This window comes from Equus asinus, chromosome 4 (assembly GCF_041296235.1).
Source record: "Equus asinus isolate D_3611 breed Donkey chromosome 4, EquAss-T2T_v2, whole genome shotgun sequence".
NCBI classification, from domain to species: domain Eukaryota; kingdom Metazoa; phylum Chordata; class Mammalia; order Perissodactyla; family Equidae; genus Equus; species Equus asinus.
Genome location: NC_091793.1, coordinates 132,877,791 through 132,899,549, shown reverse-complemented (window position 1 = coordinate 132,899,549; position 21,759 = coordinate 132,877,791). Strand labels below are relative to the sequence as shown.

At 42.7% G+C, this 21,759-nt stretch overlaps 1 protein-coding gene across 2 annotated transcripts in view; it reads left to right on the top strand.

Moving 5' to 3' along the window:
* Positions 1–21,759, top strand: part of RFTN2 (raftlin family member 2) — a 68,393-nt gene that overhangs the window by 42,139 nt on the left and 4,495 nt on the right. Inside the window, exons 8-9 of one of the 2 annotated variants that reach the window (XM_044768514.2) lie at positions 13,746–13,824; positions 14,449–14,535. In XM_044768514.2, the coding sequence (XP_044624449.1) occupies positions 13,746–13,824; positions 14,449–14,520 (151 nt within the window). In that variant the 3' untranslated portion in view covers positions 14,521–14,535. Of the gene's footprint in view, positions 1–13,745; positions 13,825–14,448; positions 14,536–21,759 lie in introns of those variants that run through there. The other variant, XM_014845972.3, reaches the window with a different exon arrangement.

Sequence of the window (21,759 nt, the reverse complement as noted above, 5' to 3'; positions counted from 1 at the left end):
ATAAAAAAGAATGAGCAGCTCTATATGTGTGTTGTCATAGAATACTTTCTGTTGATAATTGTTGAGTTTAAAAAAAAAAGTTTCAGGATGGTATTATAGTACAATCACAATTTTTAAAGTTTATACATTTTGAATATATCTAGCAAAACTCTGAAAGGCTACACAACAACTTCTAGTGAGTGCTTAGTTCTGGGGATTATAGGTAGGGGAAGGGAAAGTGCCTTTATACATTTTTCTAGGATTTGACTTTTTTACAAGAAATATGTGTTTATTCCATGATTTTTTAAAAAACAGTTTTAGAAATCAAAACAGTCAATTAATAAAAGATGTGGAAGCTGTATATGGTGCCTGCCCTGAAACAGCTTGTGGCTGGTTAAGCTCACATTTAGTGCGCATCCAGGGGCTTGCCTTCAGGCTGCGGCAGGTCAAGCCTATCCGTTGTATAATACCCCACAGCAACTAATGACGGGCCGAGGGCCATACCGTAGTCTATAGGAGTAGAAGAAGAAGGAGTGTGGACTCTCACAGTGAGGTGGAATGTTCAACAGCAATGAGAATAACAGGCAGCATCACCACTTAGCAGATCCCCATTAGGAATCTGCTATTGACCCCAGATAGAAGACAGTAGAAAAATGTACTTTAACAGGAATTGTCCTGATGCAGCGAGGCACACTAGAGCACACAATGTCTGCTATTCCTTCGTCTGCCAGGAACATTGGGCAATATCGATGTTTATTGTTTCGTAACTTGGATGCTTCCAAGTGCCTGCAGGGTAGACAATACAGGATGAAGGTAATGGCTCATTGTTACCATCTAGTAACAAAGATTATTGGTAAAACTTTTCTATCCTCTGCCTTTTTCTCTTGTCCAAATACACTGTCCCTGTGACAGTCATATGCTGGTCTTAGCTGCTTCAGTACACACAAAGGTAGTACTCACTGTCAGCCACGTCATCTTTAAATATAAAGAAAAATGTTACATGCAGTTCATGCTGGTCCAGGTGGAGGAGAGCCTGAAAGTTTTTAATCTCTGAAACTAGAAGAATAGTGAAGAGTCCAGGCTTTGGAGCTAAACAGATCTTTTTTTTTTTTTAAATTGATCTTACTTTAATTACAGCTTCACCATTTACTAGCTGTATGACTTTGGGAAGTCGCTTAACCTCTTTAGGTCTCAATTTCCTCATCTGGAAAGCCGTACGATAGTATCAACTTTACTGGATTGTCATGATGACTAAGCAAAGTGCCTGTGCAGGGCCTGTGCATACTGGACTAATAAATTAGAGCTATTATATGGGACCTAACCTTTAGCAGAACCAAAATCCCTAAGAAGTTGAAACAAATTGTGCTTTCATGATAGCTCAGCCTGTCCTAGGTCAGAATATTCTAGAAAATGTAAATACTGTAGTTCACTGTATACAAATCAGCCGTAAGGAATACAAGCCAAGAAAAGGAACAGAAAGAAACAATGACACTGTAAGATCTATGCTTTACACGAATGCTCACACCCAGAAAAGCGCATGTCTGTCATAATCTTTCTTTTGGGGCCCCCATGTCTGAAAACATAATTTAGAACCACTGCCAGTGAAAACTTTCTTCCTTAAACATCTTCCTCTCATGTACAACAATACTGTCTTAAGCAATTTCAACTTTTTCCTACTTCTCTTATCATGTAAGAGGTACGCGAGCAGTCTAACATAAGGTATGTTCCCCTCGTTTCCTCCACTACTAAATATGTCCTGTTGTCGGACTGCATCAAGATATTCCCCAGTGTGTCCCCATGTTGGGGTTGTGGCTTCGTTATCCTAGACGATGTCACACCACCAAGGTTTAAAGCTGTACTACCATGGAAACATTGGGGTGAGGTAACCTCATAGCGCAACGTTGTTCCAGGCTTGTTGGCCCTGTTGTCAGCCCTGACAACTTGCCAGAATCCCTTCTTAATCATTAGCGCTGTATGATTATACAAATGGGCCCCGTCCTTTCCTTTTCAGAAAATCAAGGTGAAAACTGACACTAAACTCTTCAGGGCAAATCTGGTAGAGGATGAAATTCACGGCTAATAGTGCTGACCTTAAAAAAGTCACCAGAATAAGGGGCCGGCCCCGTGGCCGAGTGGTTAAGCTCACACGCTCCGCTTCAATGGCCCAGGGTTTTGCCGGTTTGGATCCTGGGCGCTGACATGATACCGCTCATCAGGCCATGCTGAGGCCGTGTCTCACATGCCACAACTAGAAGGACCCACAACTAAAATATACAACTATATACTAGGGGAATTTGGGGAGAAAAAGCAGGAAAAAAAAAGATTGGCAACAGTTGTTAGCTCAGGTGCCAATCTTTAAAAAAAAAAGAAAATCACCAGAATAAAATGGAAGGAGGAGCCGAAGTTCCCTCTGGCTGCCTCAAAGCAGCGGGGTCACCCCCTCTCCCCAATTCTAAATCAGTAATAATCTGAAGGCAGGGCAGGAATGTGCCTTTGAACAAGAATCCCAAGATGATTCTCATGCACGTTCGGAAACACTGACTTATAACCTTGCAGTGACAGAGAGCGAGCGAGAGAGCAGGGGAAGCACTTAGATCACAACAGGGAAGGAAGAGGCGCCCCCTCATTTGTGTCTCAGGAGACAGAAGGTAAAGGCGGGGGCGTGTTGGTAGGTGAATCAAGTTATTCTCTACTGAGAATATTTAAAAAGTCTGGTTCTTAAGGACACAATATGAATAATGAAAAGAGAAAATCGTCTTCTCACTGTGGTGTCGGGAGCCCCCTCCCCACTTCCATTCTCTGCAGCCCCAGCAGAAAAGGCCCCCCAGCCCTGCGGTCACCACAGCCCAGAAGCACTAGGAGCCTATGCAGTTCTTTCAGACACAAATGCCCCAGTGATTTCCTCTAAACCCTTGAGTGGCAGCTGGAGCAGGAGTTGCATATTTATATACAGTCAAGGAGAGGCGAGGGCTGCACATTTGGTCCATTTCGATGCAGTTCTCTTCCCTTCCTAGTTTAAGTTCTGTGGAAACCGTATTGTGTAATTCCACTGTGGGTTAAGCTCCCAGTAATCTTATCATGAGCAGCATTTTGATAAGGCAACGTTTTTTAAAATAGTCAATTTGTCTGTTCTATTCACTTCCAGTTGTCACTAACTTGAATTTTTAACAATTTGGAGGGGGTAGGGGTGGGAGGAGCTAAACTGTGGCAATGCCCTTTTTCGTCTTTAACACACACATGCTAATACCTGATAATCAAATCAGGGTTGGAAGGCAAAGGATCTCTGTGGGTAAGCACATAGCTACAAAGGTGCAATCTAAAACAAGATTTTATAATTTTGCTTTTAAAAAGAAATTTTTATTTCCTATTTTAAAAGCAAGAATTTACTCATTTATCTCTGAGTTGCAAACATCAAACCATGGCAATTAATTAATGTACAAGATGATGCAAAAGTAATCAGAAAATACAAATTAACCTAACAATTCTGTTTCCTCTAGTCTAATGGATTTGGGGACCATACATGGAAGCTTTTTCATGAGAGTATTTTCATTTCACAAGTGACTAAGCAGTTGCAGATAAGCCACTCATTTGAAAGCAGCTCAGTGGTATTCAAACTGGTTCACATTCTTCCATTTTATTTTAAACAGAATTTTCTTTCAGTTCAGCTCACATGTTTACTGAATACCTGCTATGTACAAGGTAATATTTACCCAGGCTAGGGGCAGACTCCAGCTTCCAGGAACTCAGAATCTGCTGGAGGGACAACACAGTCACCAATAAGTGATGCAGAACAGATGGTGACACGTCCTGCAGTGGACGTCTAGGGATATGTTCTCGACAGGGCTGGTTCTGCCCCACAGGGAGGAAAACTGGTGATGGGGGGAGGTTAAAAAATAATAGAGAGTACAATGATCTGTGGCCCTCCAAAAGGTCACAGGACACCAACAGATACACAGCACGTCTTTGGTATTGAATTTTAGAGACTTTGCTGGGAAGATGGCAGCATAGGAGGACTCTGAACTCACCTCCTCCTATGGACACAACAAATTTACAACTACCCTTGGAACAATTACCCCTGAGAGAGAACTGAAAACTGGAATAAAAAGAACCCCCACAACAAGGGACAGTGGTGACTACAGTGGAAGAGACAAAACTTCCTTTCTGGATAAGAAAAAAGCCACACTCTAGCCATTGGGCTTCACAGCCGGCCGGGAGCAATGTTAAAGTACAAAGCATTCCCTGGAGGAGGAGGGAATCTGAGTGGGAGAGCTATGCCACCATAAGCAGCTTTTGAACTCAGCACAACCGAGATGAGTGTCATAATATCTGGCTTTGTTGTCTATTAACAACAATGGAGAATGCCCCCAGAAAAGCTATCGAACATGAGAGAAAGAAAAGCCTGCTCTTAAAGGGTACAAATTCACCTGTTTCAGAAAGCAACACAAAATCACCAGAAGGTGCACAGTCCTTTGGTGAAGAGACTCATTTGATAGGCTCTGGGTGCATGTCAGGGAGGCAAGAGATGGCTGGGACCACCTCCCCAGGGACTGAGACATTGGCAGCAGCCATTACTGTGACCTAGTACAGGCATGCTCACGCAGATGCTGGCAGACGCCATTGGAGTTCTTCCTCTGGTCTGTTAGTGCAGGAGTTTGCCCCGCTTACAAGACAACTGATCTAATCTAGCTCAGCCAGGGCAGGCAGCTCACCCTAGGGACAGGCACCACCCACCATCAAGCCCTCAGGCAACTTGTGGGCCTGCAAAGGTGGGGTGGGTGGGACCTCTGCAGTAGGGCAAGTGGGTCTGCCTTGCAGGGCAGGGGCTGTGTGAGGGGCAGATCTGTGTTGGCAGAGTGTGTGGGGCCTCTGCAGCAGGGTGAGTGGGTCCAGTTCAGTGGGGTGGGATGTGCACATGGGGTAGGACTGCTTGGACAGGATGTAGGCCTGCTGGCAATGGGGCTTGTCAGCTGCAGCAGACTTGTGCTTCTCAAACACCCATATAGGGGATCAGCCTCACCTTCCAATGCCTGAAACAATTGATTGCTCCCATGCCTGGAGCCAGCTCCATCCAGCTGCACTACTGAGAGAGCTGACAATAGCCTTGTAATTGTGAGCCCCTGAGCCTAGCAACCAGCCATGCTGGGGGCCTATTAACTTAACAGAAAAGCTGCAGCGGGAATGTGCCATTAGACCTTGCAGCCAGCTGTGCTAGGGCTCCCCCTGCCCAATAAAGTGACTAAAGTGACCATTGCAGCCACACTCAGTTGAGCCTTACAACCAGCCAGCCAGGGGGACAGCCTATCCTTCCTGTGCACCTGCAGTAAGAGCAACCCTGCCACAACAGAAGAACACATGTAGCCCATACAGGGGACACTGGAACATGTGGAACTGGTGATAAGAGGTAAGCACACTGCTGGGCCTCATAAGACCACTTCTCCAAGATCAGGAGACATGGTTGATCTACCTAAAACATAGACATAAGCACAGAGAAATAGGCAAAATGAGGAGACAAAGGAATATGTTCCAAATAATGGAACAGAACAAATTTTCAACAAAAGAACTAAACAAAACTGAGATAAACAATCTATCTGATAAAGAGTACAAACCGATAATCATAAGGATGCTCACTGATCTTGGGAGAAGAATAGATGAACACAGTGAGAACTTCAACAAAGAATTGGAAAATATGAGAAAGAACCAATCAGAAATGAAGAATGCAATAATGGAAATGAAAAACTCACTAGGGGAACTCAATAGCAGAGTAGATGATCCAGAAGAATGAATCAGTGAGCTGGATGAAAGACTAGAGGAAATCATCCAAGCTGAACAGATAAAATCAAAGAGAATTGAAAACAATGAGAACAGTCTAAGGGAGCTGTGGAACAACATCAAGTGCACTAACATCCATATTATAGGTGTCCCAGAAATAGAAGAGAGAGACAAAGGGGCAGAGAGGCTATTTGAAGACGTAATAGCTGAAAACTTTCCTAACCTAAGGAAGGAAACAGACATACAAGTACAGGAAGCACAGAGAACACAAAACAAGATGAACCCAAAGAGGTGCACACCAAGACACATTATAATTAAAATGTCAAGAACTAAAGAGAAAGAATCCTAAAAGCTGCAAGAGAAAGACAACAAGTTACATACAAAGGAAACCCCATAAGGCTATCAGCTGACTTCTCAGCAAAAACCTTACAGGCTGGAAGGCAGTAGCATGATATATTTAAAGTGCTGAAAAGAAAAAAACCTACAGCCAAGAATATTCTATCCAGCAAGATTATCACTCAGAATGGACAGAGAGATAAAGAGTTTTCCAGACAAGCAAAAACTAAAGGACTTTATCACCAAGAAACCAGGGAAATTCTAAAGAGACTTACTGAAGTGGGGGAAAAAAGACCATAAATAGGAATAAGAAAATTATCAAAAAAATAAGTTAAGTTAAATCAATGGTAAAGGCAAATATATAGTAAAGGTAGCAAATCAACCACCTGTGAAGCTAATATGAAAGTCAAAAGACAAAAGTACTAAAATTATCTACTTCAAAGATAAGAGGTTAACAGATACATACACACACAAAAGAGATTAAGTATGATATAAAAAACATAGAGTGTGGGGGGCTGGCCCCGTGGCCGAGTGGTTAAGTTCGCGCGCTCCGCTGCAGGTGGCCCAGTGTTTCGTTGGTTCGAATCCTGGGCACGGACATGGCACTGCTCGTCAGACCACGCTGAGGCAGCGTCCCACATGCCACAACTAGAAGGACCCACAATGAAGAATACACAACTATGTACCAGGGGGCTTTGGGGAGAAAAAGGAAAAAATAAAAAATCTAAAAAAAAAAAAAACATAGAATGTGGGAGGAGAGGAATAAAATAGTAGAGCTTTTAGCAAGAGGTCAAACTTAAGAGACCATCAACTTCATATAGATTGCTATTTAAGTAGGTTATTGTTTATGAACTTCATGGTAATCACAAAACAGAAACCTATAATAAATGCACAAAAAATTAAGAGAAAGGAACCCAAACATGATACTAAAGAAAGCCACCAAACCACAAGGGAAGAGAGCAAGAGGAGAAGAAAGGAACAGGGAAGAACTACTAAAAAATCCAGAAAAAAATAACAAAATGGCAATAAGTACATACTTGTCAATAGCTACTGTAAGCATCAATGGGCTAAATGCTCCAATCCAAAGACATGGGGTGGCTGATTGGATTGAAAAACAAGACCCATATATATGCTGCATACAAGAGACACATTTCAGACCTAAAGATACAAACTGAAAGTGAAGGGATGGAAAAAGATACTCCATGCAAATGACAGTGAAAAGAAAGCTGGGGTAGCAATACTTATATCAGACAAAATAGACTTCAAAACAAAAACTGTAACAAGAAACAAAGAAAGGCACTACATGATTATAAAAGGAACAATCCAACCAGAGGGTATAATGCTCATAAGTGTCTATGCACCCAACATAGGAGGACCTAAATATATAAATCAATAATTAACAGACATACAAGAAGAAAAAGATAGTAACACAATAATAGCAGGGAACTTCAACAGTCCACTTACATCAATGGATAGATCAGCCAAACAGAAGATCATTAAGGAAACATTGGCCTTAAATGACACATTAGACCAGATGCACTTAGCAGATATACACAGAACATTCCATCCAAAAACCACAGAATACACATTCTTTTTGAATGCATGTGGAACATTCTCCAGGATAGATCACATACTAAGCCACAAAACAAGTCTCAGTAAATTTAAGATGATTGAATTAATACCAAGCGTCTTTTCTGACCACAATGGTATGAAACTAGAAATCAACTACAGGAAGAAAACTAGAAAAGCCACAAATATGTGGAAATTAAACAAAATGCTACTGAACAACTGTTGGGTCAAAGGAGAAAAACAAATAACTGGAGGGGCCAACCCCATGGCCAAATGGTTACGTTTGCACGCTCTGCTTCGGCAGCCCAGGGTTTTGCCAGTTCAGATCCTGGGTGAGGACGTGGCACTGCTTGGCAAGCCATGCTGTGGTAGGCATCCCACATATAAAGTAGAGGAAGATGGGCACAGATGTTAGCTCAGGGCCAGTCTTCCTCAGCAAAGAGAGAAGGATTGGTGGCAGATGTTAGCTCAGGGCTAATCTTCTTTAAAAAAAAAAAGAAGAAGAAAAAGAAATCCTCCCCTTTACTGAAGCAACTCAGGGAGTGGAAGAGTGAATTATTTTTAAATTTGGGTATAACAGGGGACATTTTAATATTTCAAAATAACATAAAATTCTCTAAGCTGTCATTATTCTCAGCTGGTGTGCCTGAAGAATAAGTTTTGTTAGAAGGAGAAGGAACAGTTAAAGCTTAAAAGATTCACACTAAATGTCAATGAATTTTTTTTTTTGTAAAAAGACCTGCAAGCCATTGCTCACTTGTTATGATTTTTTTTAAGCCTGTTCTCTGGCATCAATATATTATCACAGAAACCAAATGACCACTCATTCATAAAGTCTGTGATTCTTCAAATATTTAAAATGGGGGCTTTCTGCTAATTAACATGGAAGATGCAGAGATATGGAGACCGGCTCCACAGGGAGCTTGACCTGGTAGGAGGGGAATGTGTGTACCAGCTACCATATGTCCTGCTAAAGGGATTAAGATCCATGGAGCCCCAAAAAGGGGGTGTTGCTCTTCAGTTGAGGGGTCATTGGAGGCTTTCTGAAGGAGGTCACACTTGAAGTGCATCTCAAAAGATGGGCAGGCTGGGAAGTGGCAGAGGTGGTGATGTGGGCATTCCAGGTGGGACAAAGCTACCAGCAGGAATTTAGAGACCAGCCATGGGTAGAGGGAACGATTCCCACAGGACAGTCAAACATGACCTTGATTTTTACATTTTAAAGGGTGTAGGGAGACTCTCTCCTACCTGCCCGTAACTTCTAAGGACTCCAGCTCTGTTTCAAAGATGCTTGAAACCATCAGCAAATACTGGACCAACCAGGAGTTCACATTGTCCTCATTACTTCCTACAAAAATAATTTAAAAATTTAGGGGCCAGCCCCGTGGCCGAGTGGTTAAGTTCTCGAGCTCCACTGTGGCAGCCCAGGGTTTCGCCAGTTCGGATCCTGGGTGCAGACGTAGCATCACTCATCAGGCCACAGTGAGGCAGCATCCCACATGCCACAACTAAAAGGACCCATAACTAAGATATATAACTATGTATGGGGGGGGTGCGGTTTGGGGAGATAAAGTAGGGAAAAAAAATTTTAAAATTTAAATGTCACTAAAGATATTATAACACTCTGATAAAATTGCTTTTTAGTTTTGTTTTTGTTGCTCTGTTTTTATAAGTAGTGTTATTCACTCGTGCAAAACTGAATTCATGGGGGAATTTTTTAAGGCAGAGCTTTCAATGATTCATCTTTTGTATGGCGCTTAAATGCCCCAGGTCATGAACCTGCTCCATCTCTCCTTCCTTTTGCCATACTAACACCAGGACCTGTGTACGGTCTGTTTAAGTAGTCTGATTGGCCCTGGAAAAATGAACACTTGTTTTTATTTTCTTCATTATTCTCCACTACAACCCGTGAACCTGAAATGCTAAATTTGGGAGATGCTACATACAAACCTGGACTTTTGCAAAGTAGTCTATCCTTATCCATCCGTTATCAACATTTCCAGGGAGAAAAGGATTAAGCTGGGCCAGCCCTCTCTGTCGTTGGGGCTGCAGTATTCATTCTGCACCTGCTCTGGAGACAGTGTGGTATCCAGAAAAGGGAGAAAGTAGGAGTGACCCAAGACTAAACTCTTAAAAACTCTGGGTCTCAATTTCCTTATCCATAAAACGGGGAAAATGATGCCTTCTCTGCCCACCTTAAAGGACAAGCGTAAGACACACACGTGCGCTTACCTGTCCCTCCCACTGCCTGTGCCCTCCTACAGACCATGGCCCCAGGCCTTGTCTGCTGCGCCCCGAAAGGAAGGCCTAGTGGTCGTTTTCACAGCTTCCTTGCAGACTGCTCCCTGGACCACCTCGTACGGCAGCTCAGATTCTTGAACAACACAGGTTGTGCCAGAACTTTTTCAGAGCCCATGTGTACATCAAGCATTTTTCAGAAGCTGTGTTCATTTTCTGTTATGTCTGAGCATGACTGCCCATTAATAACAGGCTGAAAGAGATTCCGAGGCTCTACATCCCTCTCAGGGAGATACTAAGTTACTCAGTCAGCTAACAGCCCTTCTCAGATGGAGTTTCTGTGGGGAATGGGAGACGTAGGCCCTGTGACCCGAGCGCATCGGGGCGTCTAAAGCACTCAGGTCCCAAAGGACTCACTGCTCGCAGCCTTGCAGAAGCTGTGCTACGGGGCAAGCATCCCACCCCAGCTCGGGAGCCGCAGGGACGGTGAGGGCCTCGCCTGCCCTGCTGATGGCGGTCCCTGGATGGCTTCAGATCTCTTTCCTTTAGTTCTCCCACGATTGGGTTCCTCACTTCTCACCAGTGTTCTGAACAGAGCAGGACCTGTTTTAAATCAGAATGGCCCTTAGCAAACCAGGGACATGGAGATCTCAGACATATTTCACAGTGAGGAGTTGTCTATAAGGACCTCCCAAGAGATGGGAAGATGCTGACCTTCCAGAGTCTCATTGGGTCATCTGGAGACTGTCCTAAGCTTTGGATGCAGCGTCTCCTCATTTGCTGTTTTCTGCCATCAGGAAAGGTTGAGAAGGCTGCTCTAGGCCGAACATTGCAGCCCAGCGCGTTCAGACTTGCTCCATCCTGTTATTGATTGGAAAGAACTCACCCCAGGGCTCCCACAGTCCCCACCCTGACATTCTCCTGCTTCCTCTTCAAGAAGAACGATTCCATCCTGATCCTTCCTTCTTGTCTTTGGACAGTTCTAGGCCTGGTTTCCTCATGCGATTCTCTACCTGGATCACACACCTTGAATATTACCCAGAAACCTCTTCTCTATTCTCGTGCACCCCTTCCCTTGCCTTTCTCTCTGGAAGATGTGCTTGACTCTGAGACGTTTCCCTCATTGCATTACACGAATGGGGAAGTAGAGGGAGCTCGTGTTCATTGTGCTCCTTCCAGCGGCCGCACAGTGAGGTTCTGCATGCATGTCGACTCATTCATCCTGCACAACATCCCTGTAGAACACTGTAAAGTCAGAGGATTTAAAAACTCTGTTACAGTCGACAGCTTTTACGTGGCATCATCAGCTACTATGGTAGAGTTGGGATTTGAACCCATGAACTCCTGGTGCCAAAACCACGGCCTTTTCCAGTAGAGTCCGTGCCTCCCAAACCAGACCAGCCCTTTCTGCACACTGCCAGTCCCTTCCCTGTACACCCGCGTCATAACTGATGTCTCCTGATGGTTCAGGTTGTTCCCAAAAGTTTCTATATATTTCATACTGATGCGGGGTCGGTGAGCCGGAGTCGAAAGAAAGATTTCTTAGACTCTTAAGATCTGGCAGTAGTGCTCTTTTATTTAGAGAATAGTGTAGCATGGGGACAGGACCCATGGGCAGTCAGAGCTTCTGCTGCCGCCGATTCTGCTGCCCCCGCTGGCACGAGGACAGGGCCCATGGGCAGGCAGAGCAGCTGCTGCTGCCCCCACTGGTATGGGGACAGGACCAATGGGCAGGCAGAGCTGGTGTGTGGGGACAAGACCCACAGGCAGTCAGAGCTCCTGCTGCTGCCCCAAGTTGAGGGTTAGAGCTAAATTTAAGGCATAGGTATATGATTCATCTCTTTACAAGACAAAGGAAAGAACAAAAAAAAGTTAACATGGTATCAGTGCAGGTGGGGTCTGGTCGGTTGGGTGATCCCATGACTTTTAGACAAGAATCAAATCAGATTAAGTAAAGGTTAGAAAGGTTAGACGCCACCACCCTAAACCAGTTACATGAGATTGCCAGACAGCAACCAACTTAAGTTCTTGCCTTCCCCATTAAGAGTTTCTAGGGACAAGGTCATCTCTCTTCTTCTTCCTGGTACAGAGAGGGAGGCACGTTTTACAGGTAGAGATTTACCTTACAAGTGTAAATGTGTCCCAACAAGGGCAAGTTCCATTCCCCAGAGCCTCCTTCCCTGTCCCAGTTTATCGAAAGCAATCAGCCCCAACAATCCTGATGCCAAAGAGACATATCCTGGGGTGGCCAATTTCAGGTCCCGACAAGGTCATCCCCCCTTCCTTCACAAACGCAAATGTCTCAAAAGGGCAAGCAAAATTCCAGTCCTGGGAGCCTGCTTCTCATCTGCAGTTTTAAAAGTAACCAGCCTAAAAGTCCTCATCATAAACCATTTTAAAATTAAGCAGCCTAAAAATCCTCATCAATACCAAGTCTTTTCTTCTTTTTTTTTTTTTTTTTTTTGAGGAATATTAGCCCTGAGCTAATGTCTGCTGCCAATCCTCCTCTTTTTGCTGAGGAAGACTGGCCCTGAGCTAACATCCATGCCCATCTTCCTCTACTTTATATGTGGGACGCCTACCACAGCATGGCTTGCCAAGCAATGGCATCTCTGCACCCAAGATCCGAACCGGCAAACCCTGGCCACCAAAGCGGAACGTGCGAATTTAACCGCTGCACCACGGGGCAGGCCCCCCACGTCTTTTCTTCTAATCAAAAATAAGGTCAAACTAAAACGAGATTAGACTAGAATCAGTCTTTTAAAAATAAAAGTTAAAGAAAGGCAGTCTTTCATTACCACTTTGGGGGGAGAAGAGTTGCTGTTTCTCCAAATTCAACAGTGTCAGTAAATTGAGATTTTCAAATGGTGTGGGGTTGACATATACTCTAGGGCCCGAGTTTCAGTGTTGCATTTGTTTTCCAGTAAAACAGCTCAGCATAAAATGCAGCGAAGAGTGAGGTTTTGTTTAGGTTTTTTGCATAATAAAAGTCGTAACTGAGCAACATTAGCTCCAGACTCTCCTCCCCATGAATCCCTGGAGACTCTGGGAAAAGCATTTCAGAGACATCCAAACCCCAAGTAGTCGTTGGCAAGGGGTAATTTGCCACGATGATAGTTAAATAAGGAGAATACTGAGTAGCTGCCTACAAAGAAGCATCTGAAAATGAAACTAGCAGTGGCTCAAGTCCCTCCATTGAAAATGTATATACATTTCTCCACGCCGCAGCCCACATTGGTCTCTTCCTTTTATAAGGCAAATTTGTCAGTGCATACCAAGAAGCTTAAATCATACCCTTTGGACCCAATAATCTCACTCCTGAGAATTTATCTCAAGGAATAAATTATAAGGAAAACTATACATATTTCTATAGCAGTGTTTTTTATAATAAGTAGAAAACTGGAAACAACCTAATTTTCCAGTAACAAGGAAATGCTTCGTGCATTTTGCTATCTTAATTCTTTGAGATACTATGCTGCTATTAAGAATACAGTCACAGCGGGCGAATAAGGAAAAGGGTGTCCAGTGAAAAGCACAGAAATGCAAATAAGCAGCGTTGCAGACGTGCAGAAATACCCATGTTGATGAAGACTAGGAGGGAGACAGATGAAACAGCTATGTTAGCACCGTGAGATTACAAGTTTTACACACTAAAATTTTCTTTTGTAGTGACCATATTCAGTTTTTAGGAATTTTCTTATTTTTCCTGCTGCAACTTATATCGAGTCATATTTCATAGTTATTTTTGGATCAGAACATTATTCTACAAAGGGTACGCGTGGAATATTCTAGCCAAGTGTACAAATGGAGAAGAACTAATTCACAAACACTGACGCTGTTGTTTTAATTTGCAGTGAGGGGAATTTGGCTACAAAGCAGGTCGTGTTCCTGCAGAGACCAGCTATGTGGAATTCAGCGGCTCTGACCCCAGAAGTGAGTAAATCCGTGCCTCACGAACTGCATGTTATATTGAAGCGTTTAAACTCTCGTTGTGATTGTAATGGTGAGCACAGATGAGGAAGTGTGCACTCGATGTGGGAACAATCTTCTAACCGACATACAAGGAGGTGTGCCAGCAAGCAGACAACATGAGACAGTTCTGAAGGGAAGCCCGTTCTTTTGAGCTGAAGGCAATTAAGAAACAGCAGACACAGGAGGAACTGTCTACCCTGTCCCTTTCCAACACAAAGCAGGGCATAAATTTCCCTTTTTAAAGTTGATGTGAATTTCCCTTGTAGAGTGGTCTCCCTTTCCTGTACCAGGAGGAGAAGACTTTTAATCACCAGAGATGACTCTTATCCCTGGAGATGGCACTGACTTGAGTCCACATGAACAAACCTTACTAAAATAACTCTTATTTTCCATTAGTTTTACCATATACTTACCTTCCCACAATTTACTGCCGTAGAAGCTCAAACCCCTTTCCCTTTGTCTAGTCACTTCTCCACAATTTATCGCCCTTTGTTAAAATGATATATAAGCTCTCAAGTCTAACTGCCTTCCCTGTGAAGGCCCTATGTGCCTTCAAAATAAACCTTTTCTCCTGTCTTTTGTCAGTTTAATTTGCAGGGCTCAGGTACTAAACATAAGAGGACAGAGGAGAACTTTGTTCCTCCCCGACACTTCTAAGCCTTGTAAGTGAACTTGCCTAATATTGCAACAGATCTGTGCAATTTTCTCTATCTTGACCTCCAACGGCACTTTTATATTGTCTCCTCAAGTTCATATTTTTTCAGCCCTTTGCTGAAGGGCTGTGCTGAACCTCAAGTCACCTTATTCTTACTGGATGCACAGCTAGAATAGTATCTTTGAATGGAGCAATCTGGGCGTTAATAAAGCACAACTTTCAAAATAGGAAATTTGCAAATGGACTGGAAAATTATTTAAAGTGATTCTTTTTCTGTATTTCAACAAAATGTTGTTTTAGAAAACTTTAAGTTTTTCTAAACTAGCAAAGCTAGACTGAGAGTATATGTAATACCACCATGCTAAGTCATCTCACATTAATTTTGGAAAGAGTGTAGCTGCCTCACTAGGTAAATAGGTAGAGAGTAGGCGGGGAGATAGGAAGGTGCCTCCTCCTGCGGGAGAGCAGAGATCAAGTGCACAGATACTGGAAAGACTCTGATTCGAGTTAGAGCCCACGGGGCTGCAGCGCCCCCAGCCCCCGGGAGCAGTTCATTAAGAAATATTCTGTCAAGAAGGAGCAAGGGTGGGTACATGCAGAGAATGGCCAGAAAAGGTTTTCATTCTACTTTCTCCTTCCCCAAAGTAGCTTCTCACCATGCTACAGCCTCTCCTTTCTTTCTTTCAACATTCTGCAAATGGCCATCATTTCTGAGGAAAGGTCAGCAGAAGCCACAGCCTCATGGCATTTTTGATTAACTGGGGGCCATGGAGTTGGTGTTTGCGAAGATATCAGACCCAAATTCAGCTGCTTCACGGTCTCCTTTACTCAGGATTAGATATCGGTTCCCTGATTCCCTGAGAATATTTACACCCTTTTTGTGCAACTTTAAATACCATCCAGTAGTCTCATGGTAGTTTTCCTTTGGGTAATCTTTATATTTACAGCCATTGTGAATAAAATTGCTGGCTCATTATATAATAGTAAGGAAGTATATAAATGTCAGCTGTGTCAATGAGAAGTCCAGGAATAATGTACTTTATAGCTTAGAATTCTGCTTCTAAACGGATTTACTATTTCTTCCTTTGACTAACGTTTAGTTTTCCTAGCAGGAAATCGCAGGACATTGAGATTATTTCAGGGCAGACCATGTGGGTGGTTCAGTCTGGAGCTGAAGTGTCTAACAGCTATAACTGAAAACCAGTTTTTCAATTCTTTAAGTTTTCTCTGGTGAAAACAATTGTCATTTTATATCAAAAAAGTAGTAGTAGTATTGGGAAAGGAGACTGTTATTATGACGATAGTGTTAATTGGGCTATCTCACATGTATTTTGTGAAAGTTACATTTATAATATGCGTTGAAAAGTGTATGTAGTTGTAGGTCCATATAGCACGGTTCTTTGCTTGTACCTTGAGATCAGTCGTTGTTTGGGAGGAGTTGATGGGAGAATTGCTTCATTTATAAACGTTTTTAAAGAATTTTTTCAAAGGTGTTTAGTTCTAAAATAAGTTGGTGGAAATCTGAGACGTTACATGCGTTGCCCTGGGGCTGTCCATGAGTTTCCATTACAGCCCACATTTCATGAGCTGGTAGAAACCTATCCAGAGTTTAACTCTTGAAAAGAAGTTTCTCTCTTTCTTCTACTGAGACTAATGTCAAGATACGTGAGACTTTCCATATCCAATTGCACTCAACATAGAGCAGGATTTTTATTTTGAACGAAGCCATTTCCTGCCCCTGTTGTGGTGGAGGGAATTGAGAATTGCATAATGAAGAAAGCATATTGTTGGAATTTTTCTTCTGAGGTTATCAAGACCTTTACTTTTGCAATATTGTTTTATATTTCACAGATATGTTTTATGCAATATTCTAGATGGCTTCAGAATTTTTTTAAACGTGGAAAATATCAAGTCAGAGTACTTATACTCTCATTTACTCCCCGAATTTTCTTTAAGCTATTAAAAGATAGTTTGTTTTAGTAAATCTAGAAAACTTTTAGAAAAAAAAATAGGAGAAAATCTTCATGAACTGGGGCTAGGCAAAGAGTTTTTAGACATGACACCAAAAGCGTACTCCATAAAAAAATTAATAAACTGTACTTCATCAAAATTAAAAACTTTTGATCTGCGAGTAACACTAAGAAAATGAAAAGACTAGCCACAGACTGGGAGGAAAAAAACTTGCAAATCACATATATGACAAAGGACGTGTATCCAGAATGTATCAAGAATTCTCAAAACTCAACAATAAGAAAACAGACAACCCTGTTAAAAGGTGTGGACACCTCACTAATGAGGATGTGTCAATGAGAAATGAGCCCTAAAAAGCTGCTTTCATCTTTAGCCATTAGGGAAATGCGAATGAGAACCACAATGAGATCCCACCATACACCTATTAGAACAACTAAAGTAAGAAATATTGACAAGACCAAGAACTGGCAAGGATGAGGAGCAACCAGAACTCTGAACAAGGCCGGGGGCCAATGCAAAATGGGACAGCCACTCTGCAATATACTTTAGCTGCTTCTTAGGAGGTTGAACATATGCATACCATATGACTCAGCAATCCCAGCCTTGGATATTTACCCTAGAGAATGAAAAACTTGTGTTCACACAAAAACCTAGATGTAAAGGTTTGTCGCAGTTCTAGTCACAATCTCCAAACCTGGAAACAATCCAGATGACTTCAGCAGGTGACTAGATGAACAGCTGTGGTACGTCCATACAGTAAAATACTACTCAGAAATAAAAAGGAGTGAACTACTGATACACACAGTAAGCTTGCGTTAATCTCAGAAGCATGCTGGTTAAAAGAAGCCAGTCTCCAAGGGTTACAGACTGTGCTATCCCATTTTATGACATTCTCAAAAGACAAAACCAGAGTGTGGAGAACACATCAGTGGTCGTCAGGGATCAGGGGTTCGGGGGGATAATGGAACTGTTCTGTGTCCTCATTATGGTTACCCAGATCTATACCTCTGTGTTAGAATTCATAGAACTGTACACTTTTACTGTATGATAATTTAAAAGTTAGATTTAGAAGATGGTTTGCGTTATAAATTGCAGAGACTACATGGTTTATGTCTTTGTCCTTCGGTAGGGCTGTGCTTGGAGAAGGGAGTTCTTACCACGTGCAATGAGTTGTGCTGTGGTGACATAAAAAAGTTGCAGCCAATGGGATGTGAGAAGAGGCATGTGTGTGACTTGGGGGGTCAGTGCCTCAGAGGCATGCCTGGAATTCCTCTTTCCTACTTGTGCTGGCTGGACAGTGGTGACAAGTGTGGCAGCAGCCCTGGGTCCAGAGGCAGAAGCCAAGTGTTGAGGGTGGCAGAGCAGAGCAGTCATGAAGCAGAGCCTTGCCCACCAAGACTACCTGCCCATCTTTAGCCTGTGACAAGAGAGACCCTTCTGTTGTATTTAAATCATTCTATGTGAGTCTTTTTGGTATAGCATCTGAGTAACTAATTAGTTACCAAGTAATAACTAACAGAAAAAACTTGTTGGGCACTAATGCTTTTTAGTTTAATTTTCCCCAACTTTCCAATTATGAAAAACTTTAAAGGATAGTACAATGAACACCCATATACCTACTACCTAATTCAATTCTTGTTAATATTTTGCCATATTAGCTTTATATATGTAAGTGCATGTGCATTTTTTTGAACATCAAAAAACATCAATACACTACATTCCTACATACTGGCTGAAGGTAATTTTCAGCTGGAGAAAACGGAGGGTCAGGAGTAAGTTCTGGATTTTTCTTCAGTTTCTCCATAGAGTTAGTAGTGTTTAATCATCTACTATTGAAAGAAAAACATTCTTACGAAAACAATATCAACATTCCATCTGAGCAGGCACCGTGCCGAGCCCGCCACGTGTTTTCTGCCTGAATCCTCCTCATAGCCCTGTGGCAGGTGCTAATGTTGTCCTTATTTTACAGATGGGGCCACGGAGTCTTGAGAGCGTGGCAGACGCTGTTAGTGCACTAGCACACACACGCACACACCCCTGGAGCACCTTTCGTGGTTTGTTGTCTACCCCAAGAATACCCCTGGATGGAAACCCTACTCTGAGTTGGCGAAAACGAAATACTTTTAATGATCTTTTGTTTCTTTTAAATAATTATCAAAGGGAAATGGGTTGAAGAATTTAACTGAAATAGAGACTTTTAGTCAATAAAAAATTCAATGAGTTTTCTTTGAGTCTTCAAAAGAAAGAAAAAAGTTACGAAAGGAGATCTTGGAAGAACAATCGAGAAGATTCACTAGATGGAGGTGAAGTCCTGGTCAGAGTCCCTCACTCTGCTCAGCATCGCTCTCAATTCCTTGAATCCATTGGGAGGGCCCTCCCCCCGCAAAAATAAAGAAAAACGAAAATAGAAAAAAGGAAGAGCAAGATAAGAAGAACCCCCTTTATTACACCATACAGCCTCAAGTAGAGGAAGGGATGTTCAAAAAAATGCACATGCACTTACATATATAAAGCTAATGTGGCAAAATATTAACAAGAATTGAATTAGGTAGTAGGTATATGGGTGTTCATTGTACTATCCTTTAAAGTTTTTCATAATTGGAAAGTTGGGGAAAATTAAACTAAAAAGCATTAGTGCCCAACAAGTTTTTTCTGTTAGTTATTACTTGGTAACTAATTAGTTACTCAGATGCTATACCAAAAAGACTCACATAGAATGATTTAAATACAACAGAAGGGTCTCTCTTGTCACAGGCTAAAGATGGGCAGGTAGTCTTGGTGGGCAAGGCTCTGCTTCATGACTGCTCTGCTCTGCCACCCTCAACACTTGGCTTCTGCCTCTGGACCCAGGGCTGCTGCCACACTTGTCACCACTGTCCAGCCAGCACAAGTAGGAAAGAGGAATTCCAGGCATGCCTCTGAGGCACTGACCCCCCAAGTCACACACATGCCTCTTCTCACATCCCATTGGCTGCAACTTTTTTATGTCACCACAGCATCTGCAAGGGAGGCTGGGAAATGTAATCTGGGCAACCATGTGCTGGTACCTCAGTGAAAGAGCACATGCCCAGCTAAAAATTTTGAGGCATTGGTTGTGGGGGAGTTCCATTATTAACAGAAAGACGGAGAGAATAGACCCTGGGAGACAGGTGTTCAATTTTAATGCTTCCAATTTTATATTTTTTGTCGTCTTTAGAGCAGTTTTGCATTCAAATAATTTTCTTGTCTTTAAAATATGTCTCAGAATGAATGCTCTCAAGAAGTAAAGACTTCTTAGATCATTTCTCTAACACAAACCAAAAAGTGGAGGAGCAGCAGCCAAAGAAAAGTTCTGAATTAGGTCTTTTCCAAGGTAACTATAATAAAATCATATGAATAATAAGAAATATTTAATGTATATGCTGACTTCTTCCTTAGAGTAAGGCAATTGTTTATCAAACTTTATTCTTACTTTTTCAGTCATTTGAAGTTCATTTGAAATTCTTTGAAAATCATAAGGTCATATTTCATTCATTAGCTGTTAACGTCCCAGACCAAAGTCCATGTGAAATCAAATCAGGCACCAGTGTAAACACAGGATGTCAGGTATCTCAAAGAGCTGTAAAAATAAAGATGAAAGCGTTTTGCTTTTATCATTAACAAAGTTCTTTGTGTAGGGAATTCTTTCCACTCAAGGCAAATGGGCTTTTTCCTGGTGGGGGCAGAAGCGGAAGAGTGGCCACTGCTGCCTTGGGGCGGGCACTCTGTCCTGCCTCACGGCTAGCGAGCAGCTCTCTTCTGGGCCACCCACGCTGGCTTCCATATTGCCCACTGGTGTCTGTTGGGGTGTAAGGGAGAGACTAGCCTGTGTACATAAGGAATTATTGGCTCCGAGGTGGGAAGGATACTGGCACAGCTCATACCACCAAAAAAAGAGCTACAAGAACCGAGGCCTCGGGTTCTGACCCCAGAGATTCACCATTACCAGGATGTTCTCTCTCATCAGTTTCTTTCAGCGTCTGTGTGTGCATGAGCAGGGGGCTTCCTATGAGGTGAATGTGGCCACCTCAGCAAAAAGAAAGACCTTCTTTATCCTGGAGTCCGTACAGCAACCCCCGGGAAGGACTCTGGTTGGGTCCCTTTGGGCCACGTGCCCACACTGCAGCAGAGAACGGGGCGGATGGAAAGCTGGCCGGGAAGGTGGTGGTCCACAGCACTCTTCTGCCCCCCAGGCTGGAGTGACTTTGACAGCCTCAAGCTGGATGGATGACGCAGGAACACATTCTGTGAGCAAGCAGCGGCGGCACCTCTCTGCATGTTCCAAAACCTCTGACCCTTCCAAGTGGCACTGGAGCTCCACGGAAGCTCGCAGTGTCTTCCTAACCCCCAATAATGAGACACAGGAAGAGAAATCCTGAATGTCCATTCCATGTGTGTACTGCTTTAGAAACCATATTTTTTAGCTACTCTGCCCCTCTGGCCATCATAACACTGTCCAAGACAACACAGCATCTTAGGATTGCTGGGATAATCCTGTTTTGTTCTGTTTTTAAGACACTGACAGTGAAGAATGAAGATAGGGTGGTAGGACACCCTCAATTCAACCAACTTGTCCCTGAGTCTCATGTGTTTGAAGTGGGTCACCCATTTTTAGTAAATGAGAATGATTCTCAAAAGTTAATAGATTTTGTCAAGGGTGGCGTTAAATCTGCATCCAAATCTTGGAATAATTTCCCCCAATTTTATAGTGAAAATATTAGAAGAAAGTGAGAATATGAATAAGCCTGGCGATATAGCATGGAAATCTCTTTTTGTCGACATAAATATTCAAAATGTAGTGCTAAGTGGAAAAGTGAGCTGCGCACATCTATGTGTGTGTATGCAAACACATGTATGTTTAGAGAAGAAAACAGTAAAATATGCCAAATTTTAACAGTGGCATCTCTGCGAGTTGAGATAAGGGGTGGGCTTTGCTTTTTTCTTTGTTTTTACCAGGTTTTCTACATTGAACATGTATTATGTTTGCAAGTGAAGGGAATTTTATTTGGGAAACACACAAATCTTCGACCACAAGTCTACTCGTACTTTTGCAGATAATGGGCGTGTTATACAGTGTGAAAAGAATAAAGCAAGACATTCCAGCTCCAGTTTGAGACCGGCCACTCCCTGACCTTGGACAAATCCTGCCTCTTTCTGGGCGGGAGTCGACCTCTATAGAATGAGGGCAGCACTCGCTGATCTCCAGGGACTGCCTGGGCTTCAGACTCCTACTTTGGAAGTCATAAGAACAT